The following is a 22,365-nucleotide window of genomic DNA, read 5'->3' as shown; positions in this document are numbered from 1 at the left end:
TATCCTCTTCACTGTGCAGCGAAAAAGTCTTATTGTTCACACATATATGGAGGCATGCATCCAGGTTTGCTACAGATTATAACCATGACATTAAAGTACTTCTACATTTTCTGCATTGTAGAAAATTCTGTATTTTATGCTGAGAAACTGACCTTTTACTAACAGAATTCTTTTTTCATGTAATGAAAAAATTCCTTTTTCCTACTTTTGTGCTTAATGAGAACAGTCTCAGGGATGAGAATTTTAATATAACAACTGGATCCCAGCCATTAGGTTGTATAAGCAACCTAAAATATTCTGGCTAGATATACCAGAGAAACATCTTCATTCTGAAGTATAGGTAGTTGAACATTTTTCAAAATCTACGTTTAAACCTGACAGTTATGTTGCTAACATTAAATACCCGTAAACATACTTTTCTTCCTTGTTTTTTGTTTGCAAGCAGTGACCACAGAATACCTGCATAACAATAAGGCATTACATCAGGTATTGGGCCACTGAGAAATTCTGAGTAACTGAAGATTATGCAGTGCCTAATCTTCAAACAGGATTCAAGGCAACATAGCATGACTTTCACCAAAGCCACAAACCCAGCACAGAGCACGACTTTCACCAAAGCCACAAACCCAGCACAGTGCATGTTGGAGAGACATCTGGTCCCTTGGATGGAAGAGAAATTTTCCAGGGATCATATGTAGCCAGAAGCTCCTATGCATAAAGCAGAAGAGTAGGAAGAATCTTTCAATCTGTTTGTCCTGCAAGTTTATAAACCTAGCCATACCACTTAAGAACTCGTTATTTTTGGGGTTTTTTTTCTTTGCTAACATTTATTCAGCTCAAATACTACAAATATGTGGGAAGAACTTCTCACTGTGAAAGATGCAATATGCTCTTCCCTCTGAAAATAAGCAACTTTTACTAGTACTTTCCAAAAACCAGCAATGATCAAGAAACAAACAGATGAGGACAAAGCCCTTTTTTAAATTTTATTTTAAGGCGAATATTCAGTGCACAAAATCAGATTTAGTGGAGCATGAAATTCTTGTCCGAGTCACTGATTTAGTAAAATAATCAAAAAGTATTTCATGGTTTCATCAGGACATATATTTGCCAATAATAAGCAGAGGATTTTGCAGAGTGAATCCGTGTTTGTAATATTTCTTTCCGCACTGCTAAAAATACCATCTCTTTTGCATGTTTTTGATTAATGCCTTTAAAACAAGAGTTTACAGAAATACACAAATACTTTCATGCCACAAAGTCATGTATTTCAAGTAATCTATTAGACAAGTTAGGGAAAAGTAAAAGGGATTTTTTTCAAGGGAGATATGTTTAAAATGTTAATAATTTTTTCTTCCTTTGCAGGGATCACTTGTGTTGCACCTTGGATAGCCCAATATATTCAACTGCTATTTTATCTTGATTTATGCAGACAGTATCTGCCCTATGGGAAATAGTTGAACTTTCCAGCTTTCACACATTGCAGCAATGGGAAAATATCAGCAACACAACCCATGTTGCTGAAACAGGTTACTCTCTCCAGTTAAATGATACCCATTCCAGTCATCCTAATTGAAGTTTATGAAAAAAAAATCTGTATGATAAAGTCTGCAGTATTTAATGATAAATGTTTGAGTAATATAAAAGCTAAATAGTTAGGAAAATATAAAGTACTCAGAGAACTCAAGCTGTTTGTTAAACAAATTTGGAATGTGCACTTGGATTTTACTTTAATTAATGGAAAATTTTATTTCAGTTGAGTTGACATTTTGTCCCTAACTCACTGTCTGTGTACACAGTTCTAGCTGCACATATAAATGTGCACTTGAGAAAAAATGGATCTTTTCAATGACACAACATAAAAATATATACAAATCCCATTCAAGGACCTAAAGCAACATGGACAAGGCCACCACTGAACCCTGCTTATGGTAAGTATAGAATCATAGAATCATAGAATGGTTTGCATTGGAAGGGACCTCAAAGATTGTCTAGTTCCAACCCCCTTGCTATGGCAGGGACACCTCCCACTAGATCAGGTTGCTCAAGGCTCCATCCAGCCTGGCTCTGAACACTTCCAGGGATGGAGCATCCACAACCTCCTTGGGCAACCTGTTCCAGTGCCTCACCACCCTCACATTAAAAAACTTCTTCCTTATATTTAGTCTAAACCTCCCCTCCCTCAGCTTCCACCCATTACCCCTCCTCCTATCATTCAATCCCTTGTAAAAAGTCCCTCCCCAGCCTTCTTGTAGGCGCCCTTCAGGTACTGGAAGGCTACTACTGGAAGGCCACTATAAGGTCTCCTCGGAGCCTTCTCTTTTCCAGGCTGAACAAGCCCAACTCTCTCAGCCTGTCCTCATAGCAGAGGTGTTCCAGCCCTCTGATCATCTTGGTAGCCCTCCTCTGGACTTATTCTAACAGTTCTATATCCTTCTTGTATTGGGGGCTGCAGAGCTGGACACAGTATTTCAGGTGGGGTCTCACGAGGGCAGAGTAGAGAGGCAGAATCACCTCCCTCAACCTACTGACCATACTTCTTTTGATGCAGTCCAGAATCTGGTTGGCTATCTATTTATATTTTAAACTCAGCAGCTCTCGAGTTCAGGAGGAAATGCTTTCAGAAAACAACTAAAGCCAGGAAAATAATACAAATTTTCCCCTAATTTAATCTGCTAAAATTCCTCCTCTTTGAAGAGAATGTCTAGCAAATTGTTAAATTTGTGGAAATTTTCTACATGACTAATTGACACCTGAGTTATACATTTTGTCTTGTAACACAACCAGTACTTGTGCTTTAAAAAGAAGTAAAAAACCAGTTGTTTCTGACCTGCCAGAATTGTGAATTGTTTTCACAATTGGAAATATTACCCCTCAGTTCAAGCACAGCCATACCACCATTTGATGTGGCATTTGACTGAACCAGTGGGGCAGAAATGTCCAGCAGAGATGATGGAAAAATAAGCAAGAGGAGAAAAATCTCTCAAAGCATATCAGCTGCCAAAAGAATTAAAAACTTTTTCATCAGTGGCTGATCTGCTTTAAGAGATTCTTGCTCTCTGGCCTTCCAAATGATTGTTTAGACCTCTCCGGATATTTCTGTCTTCTCGGTCAGTCAGGTTTGTGGCCTTACTCTGAGGGAAGAGAAATAAACAGAAAAATGGGAGTTATTAACACAATAAAAGTTAATTTGATTATTCATTAAAATAACAGTCTAGCTATCATTTTAGGCACCCATATCATATTTGAATAACCTGAATGAAACTAAATTAAGTGTTGTTCAGACAAATGTATAGTAGCGTGCTGTATCTGTCCCTGGCACGTATACCAGTGAGGTAGACGTGTGTGAGGTATACGTATACTGTATGAGTACACCAAGAGATTTAACATTTGTTGTAATGTTAGTGGATTAGGTTTTGCAGACTCTGAATAGCATTTGGATTAACCCTTCTAGATCACATATGACTAATTGCCCAACTCCTAAAAAATATTCAGTTACCATTAAGATAAATCAGAACATCTGTAAGAAAACATCAAATACTTTGAACCAAAGCAGAAGCCTAGACTTCAGATGCTCTCACTCAATCTGTCTTATATCCAGAAGTATAAAAATTCTTTCATTGTTTGGACAGGAGGAGATTTGGCAGAAAGAATCAGCCCACTGATATAAAACCAGCATATGGATTCTTATCTAAAGTAAACCCTGTAAGCTTACAAATCAGGTTTTATTATAATTTCCCAGTCCAGCTAGCAATCTGCATGATCTCTGAATCATTCCATTCTTGTTTCCAACCAAAAGTTAAAGCATGCATCAAAATCTGAAAATGGTTTATTACATACTGGATCTACAGGCAGCTGAAATACAGTTTTACCATTCCTGAAACTATCTTACTACTTGCTCCCCTCCAACATTCATAATAGCCAAACCCTGGGACATGATATTCTTTGTAGTACAGCATGCCCACAATTAAACATGTAAAACAAAGGCAGTGACAGAAGAAACACAGTATGTGATGCTTGTATATGTATATCTTAATTCTTACTTTGTTATTATTTGAAAGCAACATCTTTAAGATACTGACGGACTACTAATCAGTTACAGATTCATGAGCGTTTCAGTTTTCAGTAACAATACAATTTGCAGATCTCTCAGATATATGATTCACTACAGCTCTAAGAATATACCTTCTGACAAAGCAGCTACCTCAACTTCTCATTTTATGCCGCTTATAGAAAAATTTCAGATGTGACCCAGTTATGTCACAACCGTTTTCAAATTGTGATCCTCTGAAAAGTAACTATATAAAAAAAGCACCTTCTTACTCATCAGATCTACTCCCCATAGATAGCCAGGATAAGATCTGCTGACTTGGTTACAAAAATAAAGGCTCTACTACTTATTAAAATTTCTACTAACCTTGCAAAACTAACATAGCTGAGGAGAACAGGGAGCTAAATTATTTTGCATCTTCAGTGGAAATAATTATTTTACAGTCCAATACAACTCTAAAATAGCTCATCAAAGATTTTGAGTGGGATCAAACAACAGCAAAGGCATATTGTTGCCTGCAGAAATATTTTAACTAACAGATACATACCATAAGGAATAAATTTAGCATTTTGTTAGGTATTAAGTCACTGTTGGCTAATGGAAAGGAATTGTTTTACATGAAAACTGAGCACACTTTATATAGTGTGGTGATGCAACTTCCCCCCCGCTCTTGGGCCTCCCAGTGCTTGGTTCAATTTTACCCCCTCAAGGTCCCATGTCAAACCAAAATGAATTGGGAAAGGCCAGAGCACCAGGCACTCCCTTAGAACACCTGGTTTCTGTCCCCTCCCCTATCTCTTAAGAACAATAATGAATCAATACCTCTTGACAGCCTAGTGCATCTGTACTGGGCTTGTGGCCCAAAGGGGGTGATACCAGAGCTCCAAGATCCAGCAAGTTCTGGGCCTGTGCGACTGGTGGAAAGTACCGGAGTATTTTGTCATCCAGGTTGGGCTGAAATGGAAAAGTATCTGACAAAAGTTAATTATCTTGGATCCTATAAATAGTGACCCTAAGCGAGACCCTTTGAGCTCTTCTGAATTGTAGTGGGCTGTGACCAGCATCTCCCCTGAGCTGGGATGCCTCTCAGGCACAGACTCCTTGAGGTTTGAAGATTGTCTGCCCACAAAGCTGATGAAAGGCCGGGGTGAAGTCAGACTTCTTGAGACTCAGTTATCACCCGTTGAGGAATACTGATGGATTGTGAGTATTTGCTCCAAACTTGAGAAGAGGGAAATTTTAATTATAGACTAGCCTCTTCCATCCACCTCTCTACCTGTCTATGTGCTTGAATACACACACTTGCCTTCACCCGGTGTGGATGTCTACTACATATTTCACTGGATCCAAATATTTTTGTCTGTGTGTGCACACATTTTGTGTTTATACATATATACATATGTACACATATGTACACATATGTACTTTGATTTAGGGTACCTTGTAGTAAATTAGGGTTAATCTTGTCATTCTTGAATCTGAAATGAAGTTGCTGTTTTAATTCTAACATATTCTACCAAATCACATTGTTAATCTTTAAATTGATCAATCAGTAAATGCTCCTAAAATTCAACTTTTTGATCTACCTCACACCATTAATGAATCTTAAATTGCGACTAAATCATAACCGTGTCAAACATTTTCATCCGTAACATGTAGAAATCAACAAGGCCCTCAAGCAGCAATTTTCCATTCAAACTATTATCCATCTTTTTCCAGGTCTTGGCTTTGCCTTCTTATTTGTCGTTTCAACAAGACACTTAGACATTATCCTACAAATCCTAAGACTTGGGTCTTTGATTTTTAACTTGCTATTGCTAGTTCCTGTCCCAGTACCTCAGTTTGATTTTATCACCCTGCCAGACCCAGAACACAGCAAAACAATATGCCATACCATCAAAGCTATGCAGTCAGGCTTCCATAAATTCTGAGATTGACTTAAACCTAAGCAAATTTACAGCATGGATAAGGGGAGCTTTTTTTGTTGGGGGGAAGAGGGGAAACAGTTGACACTTCAGAGACAAACAGCACCCAAAGGCACCTGAGCAACAAAATTCAATCTTAAAAGTCCATGAAAAAAACCCATGGATCTTTCCACTATCTTCCTAAAAGTGAGCTGTGTTTATTTTCATCTTGTTTCTGGCAGGCGAACAGTAATCCCTTTTTGTTGTGGTTTAACCCCAGCTGGCAACTAAGCACCACACAGTTTCTCACTCACTCCCCCCCCCAGCAGGATGGGGAAAGAGAATTGGAAGAGTAAAAGTAAGATGGATTGAGATGAGAACAGTTTAATAATTGAAATAAAATATTATAGTAATAATAAATTGTAAAGAAAAGGAAAATAACAAAGAGAGAGAAATAAAACCCAAGAAAGAAAAGTGATGTGAATGAAAACAATTGATTTCCACCAATGGACCAATGCCCAGCCAGTCCCCAAGCAGCAGCCCCCCAGGCCAACCTTCCCCCTAGTTTATTGCTGAGCATGATGCCATATGGTGTGGGATATCCCTCTGGTCAGCTGGGGTCAGCTGTCCCAGCTGTGTCCCCTCCCAGCTTCTGGTGCACCCCCAGCCTACTCGCTGGCGGGGCGGTGTGAGAAGCAGAAAAGGCCTTCACTCTGTGTAAGCACTGCTCAGCAGTAACCAAAACATCCCTGTGTTATCAACGCTGTTTCCAGCACAAATCCAAAACACAGCCCCATACTAGCTACTGTGAAGAAAACTAACTCTACCCCATCCAAAACCAGAACACTTTTCCATCCACAGTCAGCAGCCTTATCAGTTACTCAGTTACTCCCATCTCACAGATTTCTTCTTTCTTTCTGTCAAACTATTCTTTTGCCATCTTTCTCCACTTTCCTTCTAAACAATGTATATGTTTGTACTATCTCCACCTCACTTCTATAGCTCTTGGACTTACTTCGTTTTCATCCTCTTAAAATAAAACCTCACTAGTTCAGAAAACTTGTTGACTTCAATCTTACTTGCAACTAGAGATTTTTCGTGGAGTCCCTGCTTTGCTGTATGTTAGGTAACACTGGACAAATTACAAGACCTGAAAGATACCGAAGCAACAAAAGCTGGTTGAAATTTGGGATGCTGGAAAATGTTCCAAAAAAGGAAATCACATTATTGCTAGCATTAAGCAAGTCAAGCTCTAAAACCCACATATTTATTTTAAAAAACACTCTTTTAACGTACTTTTTCTCTAAATTAATCAGATGTTCTCAGGTTATGCTTTAAGTTTTTTTGTAAATAAAGCTGAAATATGCATTTTCACAAGATCTGAGAAACGTTAAAAGACAGAAAAATGTGAGGGTTTGCAGTAACTACCATGCGAGTACTTTAAGCTGATCCCACTTTCTCCTCTCAGAACAAAATGAAAATGAGATATTAAAAGTGTACAGAAACCTCAGTAAGTGTGAATTTAGACATATTTTCTTCACTGTCACAGAAGAGTACCTGTATGTAGATCTATCTATATCTATATAAACATACAGAGTACCACATTCATCACTATCCTTCTATCTTTTACTGCCTTCAGAGTAATCTCTTTCAGAGGTGCTACTGCTTCAGCACGAATTGCATGCCTGCGATTAGGCAAGAGGCTTAAGCAAACACTTTCAGTCAGGTTTAGAGAACAAGCCATAGGGAAAGGTCACTTTTTGGTTTCTTTGTTATGTTCCCTCAAGATATAATAACGCATATTCTTCATACCAGAATCTCTTAAGTACCACACTGTCTGACATGTAAGGTTATCCTTACTCAGCCATCAGAAATAAAACCAAGATTGATACTAAGAACACAAAGGTGTATGTATCTCGTCACCTTCTCAATTCTATGGCTTACCTTTCCCCAAAGTCTCAGGTAAATGCCCCAGATTATTCTCTCCATGGCAAGCCTTCCTGATAGTCCACTTCCCAAGATGAATACAGCCACTAAACGAATGCTGGGAACGCTGTTCTCTCTCCCCACTGTGTAACATAGACCATGCACCACAGTGAATTATGACTTTGGTGGGAGGATGGATGTCTTAATTCACTGGTGTCATCCGCACAGAGCTGCCTCTAGATGAGGCCATGTTAATTTAGGGAATGGGAAAGAACAGGCAAAAGTATCAGGAGGTTAGGAGGTCACCCCCTACACACCACAAGATGTTTTGTGCCCACCTTAAAACCTCCTGCCTTGAAAACTGTAGAAATGAACTCTACCTTTCCCACAGGGGTTTGATGGCTCCATCAGCCAGCTCAAGCCAGTAGAGGGCACCTCTGAGACCCCCCGAAGGAACCATGGAATTCATCCAGACCCCACTGCACTGCCTACAAGCACAGACCCTGTTTGACTTTTTCAAAGGTTAGCATCTCATAAACCTCTTATATTAGATAAAGGCAATTAGCCACAATCCCTATTATTACCTTACCTTCTGATACACAGCAGCCACATGCAAACTGCCTAAAGGCAACAGCCCTAGGCCAACGCTGATTCTCTTCTGCATGTCCTCTTATGTTTCCTCCACTGTTGCAAAGGCATTTTGACACAACTTGGATCATTCACTCCAAAAGTTTTTATTGCTCAGATTCTGGGGATGCATTTATAGTGTAATTTGAATTTTGATTTTCCATATTTTCCACAGCCAACTGTGGCCTAAGCTACTTTTTTTTAGATGTTTTGGGGTTTTATTTGAAATACAGGAGAGTGAGCGAAGAAAGCTCTAATTTCTGCGTGTTGTTATAAGTCTTGCTTTGGAAATTTTCATGTCACACTTCAATTAAGAAGTGTTTATGATAAACTCTCAATGAAATTAGTAGAAACCTTATCAGAACTTACAAGTTCCAGTAGAGGTAGCATGCATGTAGACAATGCCCATCTATCACCTTAAATAACCAGAACCATTCTGTGGCCTTCAAGCCAACTGGAGGAGTTTGGCCAGAGTTCTTACTTTTAAACCTTCCCACTCTCCAGCATAGCATGACCATTGCCAAACTGCCTGCTGGCAACAGCCCCAAGCTGATGGATGCTGATTCCTCAAACTGTGCCAGGCAATTGTCCAGCATAGGCTGAAATTGTTGTAGAGAATAGGAATTCAGTACTAGAGACACAGCTCCAGAGCCCAGGAACATAACCTGGCCCTGCTTAATTATTATCCCCAGGGATAGTTTTCTGGGAATTACTAACAATGGGAATAAATTCCCTGGAAAGAGTGAATCAGTTCAAGAATCTTGGAGGATGTGGTCTGTTTAGAGAGAGGAAAAAACAAGAAGTCAGCGGAGGATTTCTTTTGCTCGTCTGGGGCTTTCTATCAATTCTTTCTTTTGGTGACAAGACTAACAAACCAGGTTCCCTAGACTGCTTCTTTTTTCCGGTCCCTTCTCTGTTACATGTGTCTTTGCTTCCCAGTTCTCTTAGCCTGGACTAATTCATACCTGACTTCTCACTTGTCCCTTATGCAGCTGACCACAGCTTTTGCTTCTACGACTCCTTCCTTTCCTAAGTGCATCTTTTGCAACCGTCCTACTTGGACAAGTATCTTCATCCCACTCTTTGGGGATGTTCGTGCCTTTGGCCTTTTCTTTTCCGTATCTCTGTATCTGCACCTTTTACCTCTGGATTTGTATTTTCTACTAATATAGCATAGCTACCATGCTGAGGACCCACAGATCTAACTTAAGTTTTTTGTCCATACTGAAATCCTAGTGCCTCTTGTGTACAACTCAAGTGTGGCATGGCTAGAATAAAATGCTTACTCTTCACCTAATAACTTCTGTTTCTCAACTACTACTGGTGACACTACCATACAGTGCTTTCTCTAGTTTCTCACATAGAAGTGCTAATAATTTTTCTCAATGAACAACATATCTAATACACAACTTTTCTTCATCCAGAGAACTAAAATTTTCACCTAGACTCTAAACATTATGTCTCAATTTACTGATTGTCTCTTTTTCAGATCTTGATGAATGTGATCTAGGCACTCTCATCCATTCAGAGAACTTCAGCAAATACAATTTCCTAAGTCTACTGCTTCGGCTACATCACATTTTCAATTAATTCCTCAGGACCTACTTTTGTTTTCACATCAAGCAAATAACTGTCTTTACCTGTAAAGCAGATTTGTATCTATGCCTCTCACTCGGCAGTGAAAAGACAGCTCCTCTCTGAGCAACTCATCGTTTCAGATCCTGTTATCCACTGACTGGATTGTCAAACACCTTTGCATTTTCTTTGTCTTTTGGAGGAATTCCTGGTCATCCTCTATGTCACTGTTCTCCTTCTAAACACTTAAAACTGTTCTTTACTGATCCAGTAGTAGTGAAGTCTCAGCAAAGAAGACCTACTATTTATTATGCTGACCAATGTCATCTCATTATTTTCTCTTACTCTTCCAGTCATTTGCTTTATCATTTCTGCTCCTTATTGTAAGCATTGTAGACATTTTTGTATTGTGTCATTAGAGCTCGGTCCCAGGGGCTCTACTCTCTAATCAAGTTTGGTAAACACATATCTAAGACACCTAATAATTAGCATGTATGCTACTAGGTTTGTACTTGGGTTAAAAAATTCATCTTGGTCTTCCTCATCAAGACTGAACTCTGTATTCTGGGAAATATCAAAACACTGTGATACAGCAGAAGCTGTGACAAGCAGTGACGTTACAAATATTGCCTTACTAGCCTAAGTCATGCCTTATGGCTTGGTGATGAGAAGTGTTGAACATGCAGGACTTCCTTATCAATAACAAAAGTGGGTGTTTATAACTTAAAAACTGGGCCCTTCGCATCTTGATGAGGAGACTTGACAAGTCTTTCCAAGTAATCAGAAATGTCTGACTGCAGTTGATATGATAAAAACCAATCTCCCCCCCAATTATTTGCAATCTATGGCAAAAACAATTACAAGTTTCTTTGTATGAAAACACACACTTAACTTGTAACTACCTAAGTTAATGTTTTAAAATTGTGTCACAGGAACCAGCTTAACTTACATGCTAAAACGAAACATTGATGCAGACAGCAGCGTGGCAAATATAACCAAGCCCAGGCAGAAATTCATCATTAAAAAGTTTTTTAATTAAGGTTCTTTTCCCTCTGCCCCTCACTCCTATTTCGTTCCCAGAAGGCAGTAGGGGATGACAAAATTTCAGAGGCCCCTGTAGAGGCTGACCGCCCAACACACGAGTATTGCTTTCTTGGAGCAACACCTACAAACCAGCCAGTGGCACGGTCGAGGCGGAGTTTTTCTTATTATCGACAAGCACAGGCTGAGGGACATGGGCTTTTCTTCCGCTTTTGCACGTCACCTGCCGGGTGCCGGCTTTAGTGGTGTCGGAAACAGCCCAGAGGGCGCGGCAGCTCCGTCTCGCCTCAACCCCACAGCGAGCGGGAGCCACCGGCCACCGCCCTTCTCCCCCGGGACAGCCGCCGCCGCGCTCCACAGCGCCGGGAGCCCCCCGCGGCGCGGCCCGCACGCCCCCCCCCCCCGCTCAGCCCAGGGGAAGGCGAACCCCCCCCCCCCGCGCCCCGCCGCCGGCGACAGCGCCGCTCGCGCCCCGCCGCCCGCGTGACTTCCCCCCGCGGGCAAGGACGGGCCCTCCGGGGTCAACCGACACCTGCGGCGGAAGCGCGGGGAGGGCGCGCACAGCGGTGCCCGACTCCCGGCAGCGCCTGCCGGGAAAGCCGGTGCTTCCCCCGACTTCCCGCCGCCTCCAGGAGCGCGGCAAGAGGCGCCGAGCCCGCGCTTCGCCGAGCCCGCGCTTCCCCGCCCCCGGCAAACGGCGCCCCCCAGCCACCTTCCGCCGGCGCGGCTCCGGGTTGGCTGCGGCCGACCCCACCCGGCGTCGGGCCCGCGCCACCGACCTTGCGTGGGATGTACCATCAGCGGCACGGGGTGTGCGTTGGCAGCACGCCGGTGCCGTGAGAGGGCCCATGCCGAGCGCGGGGCCGGTGGCCCCCCCCGCGGGGAATGGTTCCTCCCGTCACGTGAGCCGGCGGAGGCGGAGCGCCCGCCCCTCCCGCCCCCTCGCCCTCTGACGCGCGCGCGCAGTAGCGCGGTGCCCCGCTCACGTGTTCTCCGCGTCCGGCGCGCGCGGCGGTCGGTCATGGCTGCGCTGCTGAGCTCTGCCGGGCGCCTGCGGGCGCTCTGCCCGCGCCTTCTGCCCCTTCTCCGCCCCCCCGCTGCTGCTGCCGCCGCCCGCCCGCCGGCCCCCGCCAGGTGAGACCCTGCGCCGCGGGGCTGCTCGCCGGCGGGCCGGCTAGGCCGCTGAGGCGACGGGGCCGGCGGAGGCGGCGGTCCTCGTCCCCAAGGGCGCTGCGGTCTGGGCCGCCTCGCGCGGCCGCGGCCATTGCCCCCGGCTGCGCCGCCCCCCGGCGAGAGCCCTGCGGCCCGGCCCGGCCTGTCGCCGCGTGTGCGCGGCAGGGTTAGCTCGGGGTCAAAGGCCGCGGCGGTGCCCCGGTTTCCTCCGGCTGGGTCGGCGGGGGCTGACCGGCGCTTCCGCAGTGGGGCCTCGCTGGGCTCAAGCGAAAGCCGAGGGCTCTCCTCTGGGAAGAGCGAGGGGCACCGTCCCCCGCAGGGTGCTGCTGTAGCGGGGCAGAAAGCGCGGAGGGGGGAGAGAGCAGGCGGAGGTCAGCAGTGATTGTCCGCCCAGGTGGAATCTGGGCTTCTTCCCGTGCTCGTCACTCGGCTGTGTCAGTGATCAGAAGGAATATTTTAATTCCTTTGCTGTGGTTCCCTCTCTTCCATCAGGCACGTAGGATGGAAACTCACCCCACCTGTGTGCATCGCTGTCACTGTTTTGACCACATTAATATGTGGTTGATGCCCCGCAGGAAGTTTGGAGGCACAATCTCTCCTTAACAAGAGTACATACTTTTTTTTTCCTTAATAAAAAAAAAGTTAGTTTTGGGAGAGCTGAGCTTTCTTTCCAGTGGTGGTGCACTGCAGATCTACATTTGGGATGCTTTTTGTGTTGGCCACATACGTCTTGGATGTAGAAGTGCAAAAGTCTCAGCCCTGAGTACATGAAGAAACATGACAGAATCCATGTTTGTAGGACACACGGTATTTCAGGGGTTTTTGCCTGCACTTTTTTTTTTTAATCATGAGTGTGATGTTGGTGTTCTGTTATACAGGCAAACTAGTTGCTTCCATAATTTTTTCCTTAATTACTTGTCCTAAGAAGGAAGCACCTTGTGCAAATTGTAGCTATGTCAAAGTTTGGTATTTAGTTTTTGTATTTAATGTAGTGAGTATGGTGTTACAACTACATGAAGATTTGTGCAAACTTTTTTAACATTGGGGTTAGTTCATTATCTACACGTTCTCAAACTGCCTGTGAATGAGAGAGAGGTTTGTTTATGACTTCTAAGCCTTGATGGGGTTAAATTTTTGGTTTCCACCATGTCCAGTTTCTAAGTCTTAAAACAGGGAGTTGGGAATGGGTTGAGATGCTTAGCTTTCATTTATGTTAAATAACTTTTCTGTGATAATTAGTTGTTAACTAAAAATTTCTATAAAATTAAAATAATTATAAATAATCTGTAAATATAAATGCCTAGCTAAATAGAAGTTTAGATCTGTTTCCACCAAGGATATGATTGTTTGTTGTATTTCTTCCAGTGTTTGCAAAACCCAGTGAGGATCCAGTGCAGGTGGGTGGGAAGGTGCCTCATTGTAGCTCTGGTGGTCCCTCTAAGTCAATGTAAATTCAGTGCCTGGTAGAAAGCCAGAACATTTCTCTGCCATTCTAGATAAATATGTTCAGCAGAGACTTGGTGAGTTCCAGAGCTGGTTCAGGAGAAGGGTCAGAACAGAGTCAGCAATAGACAACTCCTAGAGGGAAGTCTCACCGTCAAAATAAGGAGGTTATTGCTACCTGCACCAGCTTTAGTGGTTATTGAACCTGTTGTGAGCTGATTTTATTCAGTAGTCTGACAGAAATCTTACCTAAAAAAGTATATAGTATTCAGCTAGTTTTAGTGGCTGAAGTGCAACAGATCATTAAATGCTAAAGTTGATGTGAAGGATGGAGTAGACTTGTGCAGGAAGGACCAGGAACTGGGAAGACATCTGCTGTATGGCAGAACCATGCATTTAGTTAGTGTCAAGTCACAAAAAAACTTTTCTACCTTGTGGTAATCCAGCTGATACTTGTTTTCATCAGCTGGAAGCTTAATTTCCTAAATCAGTTTGTTGCAAGATGTAGTGTTCACAGAACTTTGCATACAACTTGATGAAGGACAAACAGTGCTTTTTTTTTTTTTTTTTTTTTGAACTGCATTCCTGGAAAGGACTTAAAGTGCTTTATGCAATGATAATTTGTCTCCAGCAGCTGGGTTTTGAATTTTTGGTTCCTTTTCTACTTCCCCCACCATGATACTTTTTTCTTGCACCAAAGTATACTCTTCTATATTTTCAAGTATAAGTGGGGTCATATGTGGGATAGTTTAGTGATTATGCTAAAAACTCTTTAATTCTCAGGCTAGGTTTAGTTAACCATGGGAAAGGTGCTTGGTCGAGAACCCATTCACAGGAAAGGGCAGCAGTATTTATTTCACAGTTTTTAGATTTCAGTCTAAACTGAGTTATATTGGAGTAAGACTGAGCAGCACATCTAAATTTGTACATTCTTTCTGTCCAGTAATTTAATTCCTAAGTTAATATTTCTTCTAAAATCTTTGTCTTACTGTCACTTTACTATGTGGGTTGATGCATCCTAGTGCACAAGTGATGCTCTAGGACCAAAGTGTAAAGCAGAGGTAACATTTATGAGCTGAAATTGCACATATAAGCATATAACCTCATTTTATTTTTTATCTTAAGTAACTTGTTGTTGTTTTTTTCTACCTAAGCTTTAACTTCTGGAAATGGACCTGTTTTGAAGAATAGAATGACATGGACATCATTTAGACTTGCTGTACTCGCTGTTCAGGTCTTGAAATGGTATTTCGAGAGTGAAATGCGGTTCGCTGCAGTAAATTCCAGAATCTGTTGATGAAGTTCTAATTGTAATAGTGGGGGAGAAAACCCACATTTTTAAGAGTAAATAAATAACAAGAAACAGTCTAGCATTTCACAAGAGAACTGGGTAAATTACTATAGGTTTCTATGTGCTTGTTACAGTTGCTTTAGAATCAAGTCAGTTCAGAGGCAGATTTGACACTTTCATTACAGTGGTTACAGAAAAGTTGCAAATCTGTTAATTTCTTTAGAGATGTGAAACTGCAACCATTCATATTAAAGCAGAGATTTTATCAAAGCATCATATTGCTCTGATTTTTCCAGGAAAGTCCTAACTACCACTGCCGAACTGTAGAGTACGCAAATGATGGTTGGACTGTTTGTTATGCCTATGTAATTTTAGAGATTCAGAATATGTTGCTTTTCTGCTCAGAGCCAGTATGATATGCAGTGGATGGAGAAGCTATTCTTCATCCAAATAAGGCTTCAATACTTATACTTCAATACTTCATAAATACTTATGTGTCAGTACTTTGAAGGGCACCTATGGTGGAGTGACGACTTTGACCACAGTTGGACAGGGTGGATATGCAAGATGAAGGTGGTCTCCCTGCAATGACTGATGGTTCCTGGTGCTCTGCCACATGTTGCCACACCATAGTTGAGCCAATGCAATATACTCTGGGAGTGCTTCCCATTTAATTTTGTGTTGGTTTAGTCTAAACTTCTTCTGAAAATAGATTAGGACAGTACACGGATATCAGATTGCATTGGGTGATTGAGAAGCATTTCATAGAAAATTAGATCTAAAGCAAATTTACTATTTCACTTGTCTGCCTCTAGTATGAAATGTGAAATATACTGCTATATGTCATCATTCTCATGGCATGCAATTACAACAAGATAAATAAGCTATGACAGACAAATACAACAAACTTCATATCTAGAACAGCACGCTTTAGCACTGCACTGATTTAGGTAGTACAGATTATTTGCTGGAAGTTTGTTCACAGAAGCTTCGCTAAGGGAAGAGATGCTTAAATCTGCTGCTTGTAGCTGACTGTCGAGAATGCTGTAACAAACCTCTCAGTTGACGAGTGTTCAGAGTAGATTTATAAGTAATAAAAGGGGACTTTATTCTACACACTCTAGGTGATTATGTTATGGTTTGCTGTTACACCTTGCTGCTGTGGGAAAGCTAGTGCTGGGAGGAAGGCTATTGACTCAGTTCTTCTCACTGACCACCCTTCCATTGCTGGCCAACTTGTCCTGCTCTAAATCAGGGTCCTCCTTGGACCTGTTACTCAGCTGATATAATTTGCTAGACTGCAAGGAAAAAGTTTTCTGACAGATGGATGGATTTTATTGTATCAGGTAAGGATCTGATGAAAAGAGTGGGACCACAGGCAAAAGGAGAAGAGGGAACCCTGTGTGATGACTGTGATATTAGATCAATTCAGCTGTAGTGCTGAACTGCCCTTTTAGATGTATGAGTGCCAGGACACTAATCCTGATGTCGACACCCTATCTGTCCTTGGAGAAAAGGAGAATTAGGCTCTTAAGGCATAGATCATAAACATATAGCTGAGCTGGAAAATCAAGTGAAATCTCTATATGCAAGTCTCGCAAGGCATCTTTGGCCTTCCTGTCACTTATTTTGTTGAGATTCTCTCCAGTAAGTTTAAATAACAGTTTTCATGACTGCAGAGAAAAGAGCATCTCCCCAGACAGCAAATTGTGCTGTAATGAAACCTGCTTTTGGTAAGATATGTGTTCTGTTCAGAGGAGTGTTTGCTGAGGAAGTTGATAAGAGGGTACCATGTGCAATGTTTTTCAAGTTGTCTTTGTAAAGACTTGGCTTTTGGTACATTGTGGTGTGTTTGTACAAGATTGAAGCATGCTGGTGAGATGGGAAGAATACCCCTTTTAAAGAATCCTGGTTTAGATCTGAGGGGTTTGATTTGAGCTTTGGGTAACCCATAAGTTAAAAACCCAAATGATTCATGGTTCAATGCATGGTACTTTTTGATTATTTTTAATTAGCTGCAAACAAGTTGCTTTTGGCTGTTCACTGTTGTACTCAGCAATCCGTCACCAGTGGACAAAAATCTAGAATTGAGTGCTTTATTACCTCACATTAGCAAAATGATAGAATTAATGGGCTTTAAATGCAGAGGAGGCATTCACTAGACTTGCTTTTGGTAATACTGAAGCAATGTTCTGTTGTAGTAAATTTTCACAAACTGCACAGTTGTGTGTGTTTTACCAACGGATATAAAATGTCTAGATAAGAAATAGCACAAAGCAAGGTTTTTCTGCTTTGGTTCTTGTGCATCAGTTAGGCAAAATTTTTAGATACTCTCTAAGAATATCTAGATAGTCTAAATGAAAAAACATAAAATTTTTTCCGTTCTTGTAGGATCCTACTGCATCTCATTGAAACAAGGGTACAGTGGCCTGAACATTGTGGCCTTTTTTTTTTTTGTATGTGACCATAGTAAATTGGGGGAAATACTGTTTAGGAGCCATGTGAATCATGCTGGTATCTCAGGTGGTATATTTAGTCTTATATTTAGTAAATTTAACTAATGTTAAGTCTGTAGTGTTTTTATGAATAGTAATGAATTTTAACGCTTAAATTTACCATTATTCTACCTTCAGCATGGCTCATATTTGGAAACCTTATTTCCTACACCTTTTGCCTGTTTAGTTTAGGAAGAACTGAACAAAATATTCAGTACTTTTCTTAGAAAAAGCATAGCAACTACCTTAGTGTGGCTCTGATAAAGGGAGGCAAATATCCATATGGTAGCTCTGTAATCCTTTTTTGAATGTTTGAAATTGGTCAGGTTTTACAGAAAGTAAAATTTCCAGTGCTGCTGCTGCCAGGGAACCACTTACTTTTTGAGTTTTTGGGAAAGATGGGACACTTTTTACTCAGGCAGGTGTTTAAGATGTGTACCTCTAGGAAATCAAAGGCACTGCCTAGATCTAGATTCTAGGTCTGCTCAGGAAATATGGAAAATGTAAGTACTGTACTGGGATTCTCGTAAATTCTTGCAAATTTAGGAATATTTTATTAGTTAGCTTCCCCGTGCATGCTTCATCTCAGCATGAGTTTTTTCTGAGTTTAGCTTCATCTACTTTCCAGACATTGTAAGCTAAATTGGAGATGAAAAGTTACGGCTAAATGGTGGGTGGTTCTGTGTTGGGATTGCAAACACATAATTGGTTAATTTCTCTGATGTAGGCAAGGTCTACATTTTTAATCCTCACCATTGTAGAGACAAAGCTGAAAATGGTCTAAAGGTACAGTTATGTAAAGGCTCAAATATTGGAAAGCTACTTCTAGTCTTGTGATTGTGGGAGTAGGAGAGAGATCACTTTATAGGGCTTAATATATCCTTTTGAGCTTCTCTGGATAGTTGCAAAAAAACACAGTTCTGAAGCGTAGTAAAGAGAAATTGCACATGTTGGGGAAGAATCAGGATGCTGATCCAAACAGGTTTGAAATTTATTGAGCAGCTTCGTGTGCTTGCAAATATAATGTTTCACATGGAGAAAATTTTAAAATACCATTTAACAGTAAATACTTGGCATCCATTGCAGTACTTGGAGAAGTATCATGCATTTTTCTGTGTAGCATAGCGTTTAATTCTGGACAAAGTTAATTACAATAATTGAAAAAATATGGTTACATTGTAAGATTATATAATCTAACATCTAGCACTGAGGTAGGATCAGCAGTGCCAAGGTCATGTGTGATAGATTTTGGGTTTTTTCCACTCCTAATCTTATTTCATAAGTTTCCAAGTGATAAAATTTGACTGTCTAGAACTTGTTAGAACTTATCCTATTCTAATATTTAATTACAATTAATATTGCAACAATTAATATTACCAGTGTGATGCCTGATGGATTTGGTATAGTTGCTTCTCTATTTGGAGAGTGGGATGGGATAGATGAGTCTTTTAAACCTATTTTTTTGTGAGTAAACGCCCCATGACAAGCAGAACGATTCTCTGTATTTTATCTATATTGCTTTTCTTAGGAGTTGAAGATTTGCAATTTTCTTTTTTGCTGCATGATGTTTCATGTTTAGTGGTGGCTTATTTTCAGTACTTTTTCAGTTGTACTGTTGTCTGGCCAATTGTACATCATCTTAAGTTTCTGCATGTGTTTTTTGTCCAAAATGCACAGCTTTGGTCTGTATTGAATTTCCTTTTTGTTGATTTCAAACCATTTCAAGTAATCAAGATGACTTCGAAGTCTGAGGCTCTTCTTCTAAGATTTTGCAACCATTCTGGTGTTGTCTACAAATTGTATAAGTTTATTAACTCTTCTGTCATCCAAATTGTTAATGAAATCATTGAATGGGCATGGGTCGTATCAGTCCTGTCCCAGTTGGATCAGGACATAGCTTAGGGTCTCACAAAATATATTCCCAATTTTGCAACAAACATTGATCAGCACATTTTAATTTTTTATATCTATATATTTTAATTATTAATAATATTTTTTAAACAACTACTGCACCCATATTTTTGTAACTAAAAGTACATTGTATCTCCTTGTTTTGCTTATTGTCAGGTAACATAATGCCAGAAGCTTGTACATCAATCCATATTTTTTATTGATTATTCTTCTGTTTTTCCCAGAACTTTCATGAATTTTTGAAGGCAATTCCAAAGGACTAAAGATTGAGTAAACTCTGTTAATGTGTCTTAAATATAACATACCTTAATATTTCCAGAAATTACTTAGCTCATTCTTTCCTATTCTCACTTGCACCCCCATCTCCTTGTTATAATTTAGTCATGGTAAAATGGTAAAACTTACATAGTACAGTTGCAATTAACATTTTTTGAAAGCTAAACAGTGTATGATCTATATTTTTTTTTAAATCATCTTTCTTGTATTTGTAAGCCTTTCCTGTAGCCTCTTTATGTGACTTCCTGACTGAAATGGTTAACATGGCCTTGATTTTTGTCCTTGCTTTTCTTTTTTTTTTATTCCCCTTAATCATGTGTTCTTTCTCAACTTCTAAAAAGTAAAGAAGAATCAGACAAGGGTGTTGAAGATTCCTGATGGATAACTGCTTAATTTTGTTAGCTTCTTTTTCTGGGGAGGTTGTGCCATTAGTTGTCTACTGCATTCTTCTGTCCTTCACTTGGTTATCTGAAATCAAACCTGATATTGTGTCCCTTAATTTGTTAAGTTTGAATTTTTTGGAAGCTGTCTGTCTGGTCTGCACAATCTTTCATCTTTTAGAATAGTGAGTTCTTAACATTTTTTTTTTTTTTCATTTTCTCCTAAGTTTTGTGTTATTAGTTGATTTGTAGTGCTAAGAACCAAATTCAAGACAGTAGATGCCTGCCTTCATCCAGCTTTTGAAGCCAGTTATTTTTAACAAATTCTTACTGTGGGATTGGCTTAGCATTACTCAGTGCCTTAAATCATGCTAAAAGTGTAATTTATTCAAATGCTGAAAGCCTACAGATGATAAGGTACATCCGAGTCTTATGCTAGACATTATATTTCAGGTTGATAATTGTAATTTAGGTGGATGCTAGTGGAGGTTTAAGAGTTCCTCAGGTTGTTTTATACTCTCATACTGTTTTCCCCTGTCTGTCTAAAACTGAAACTTGGACTTCTATGTTGACATTCCTTAAAATGTATAAATTAACAGAAACACCAGTACCATATTTGATAATATCTGGTGTGGAGGGGTAACTAGAAATGCCCAATTCTGCTGATCTTTCAGAAGGTTCAGTTAGTGCATAAAAATAACACTTCATATAAGAGTACAGTATTCTACAGTGTGTAACCGTGGCAATTGATACAGTATAATATTCTAAACTTATGTTTTACAGCATCATGCTAAATTCTAAGCAGGGAGAATTTAGTAACAAATGAAAGTTTAGAGTCCTCTCATGCTGTTAACCAGCATATTTTGAGCATGCACATACTGTTTTTATCTTCATACTTAATCTGAAAAAACTATACAAGTGCTTTAAAATGTTTGTGACTTTTGATATGTGGAGAGTCTTACAAAGAGGGCTTTTTAAAACAGTGCGGGACTTAAGCTAAGAAATGTATATGTCAGTTTATGGTTACAAGTGTGCTATGGCATAAGATCTAATTCAGTAACTTGAAAACACTATAAAGCAATAGCAGATTTTTATAGAAAAAGACATTTCAAATTTAATCTGAAGCACAGGAGTTTTGTCCACTTGTGCTTTGATTGTTAATGGAAATCAAAGTGTTAATTTCTGTGTTACAAAGAAAGTAAGCCCTGTGTTGCTGTTTGCTTCCAAACCATTTTTTTCCAACCTGACAAAGTATTCTGAAAATGCTTTTTTAGTGGGTATATAAGAGTGGATGATACCATTTTCTTTTTTAAATCTGTATCTTCAAGACAAAATAGTTAAAGAACTTGCAATCACTACAGTTTCATTCTTCTAGCTATCCAGTGGCTAGCTCATAGCTGAGTATTGCTATTTATGTGTTATTAAAGAGTTTAAGTTGTAGACATCTCATTTGGATGTTACAACAACACTGCATCAACAAAAAGTGCTGCCATTACTGCATAGGACTCCTGGAGAATCTGTAACAGCAGGGAGTAAAACAACTAGGTTTTTTTTAAACTAGTCTAGAGACCTTGCAGAAATTTAGTTGAAGAGCTGTCTAGAGAGCCAGAGATGAGGCAGGGCAATTTCACAAGTTGCTGAATCTTTTTTGTCATCCAGCGTGTATTACTTCCTTTGTGTAGGATTCTGAAGGAGGATAGTGTGGCTTATTTTAGGTAGTTGTAAGGACAGTTGTGTGTAATGGTAATTTTACCTGCACAGACTGTTCATGATTCCACTGTGGCACAAATACTATTTTCTTATTCTTATGTACATCAGCTTGTTCTTTTTTTTTAAAAAAAAAAAAAAACAAACCAAAACCAAGGCAAGTTCTTATTGTTTAGCTGGAAATAAGAATACTTTCTCATTATGTTTCCTGTTGTTGTCATACTTTATTTTGAGAAAATAAATATTTACACAAATCCAGTGTTGATGTTTGGTTTACATTGCAGGATGGCTGCTTCATACTTGTTAATGTAAATTCTGCAGAATGGAGAATGATCCCGTTATTCTTCAAGCCATTGTTGTCTAAAACACTGGCTTCTGCATTAGTTTTTGTGTGTTTAAATTTAAAAGAACGATATGATTTGCTGCCTTGATTTGCTGTGTTCTGGAAGAGGTGTCTGTGACTGTTCTTGGAGTGATTTTTCAAAAGCATATGAAAGCTTTTGTGAGAAGCCGTAATGGGACAATAGACTTCTGTAGCACTTGGACGACTTCAGAATTTTTATTT

General features: G+C 40.3%; 1 protein-coding gene across 2 annotated transcripts in view; it reads left to right on the top strand.

Moving 5' to 3' along the window:
• Positions 1 to 12,124: 12,124 nt before the first annotated feature.
• Positions 12,125 to 22,365, top strand: part of LRPPRC (leucine rich pentatricopeptide repeat containing) — a 92,661-nt gene continuing 82,420 nt past the window's right edge. The window contains exon 1 of one of the 2 annotated variants that reach the window (XM_074818041.1): positions 12,125 to 12,258. In XM_074818041.1, coding sequence (XP_074674142.1) covers positions 12,146 to 12,258 — 113 coding nt within the window. In that variant the 5' untranslated portion in view covers positions 12,125 to 12,145. The remainder of the gene's footprint in view (positions 12,259 to 22,365) is intronic. The other variant, XM_074818040.1, reaches the window with a different exon arrangement.

This window comes from Strix aluco, chromosome 3 (assembly GCF_031877795.1).
Source record: "Strix aluco isolate bStrAlu1 chromosome 3, bStrAlu1.hap1, whole genome shotgun sequence".
In the NCBI taxonomy this organism is placed as follows: domain Eukaryota; kingdom Metazoa; phylum Chordata; class Aves; order Strigiformes; family Strigidae; genus Strix; species Strix aluco.
This window is presented reverse-complemented; position numbering and strand designations above follow the sequence as displayed.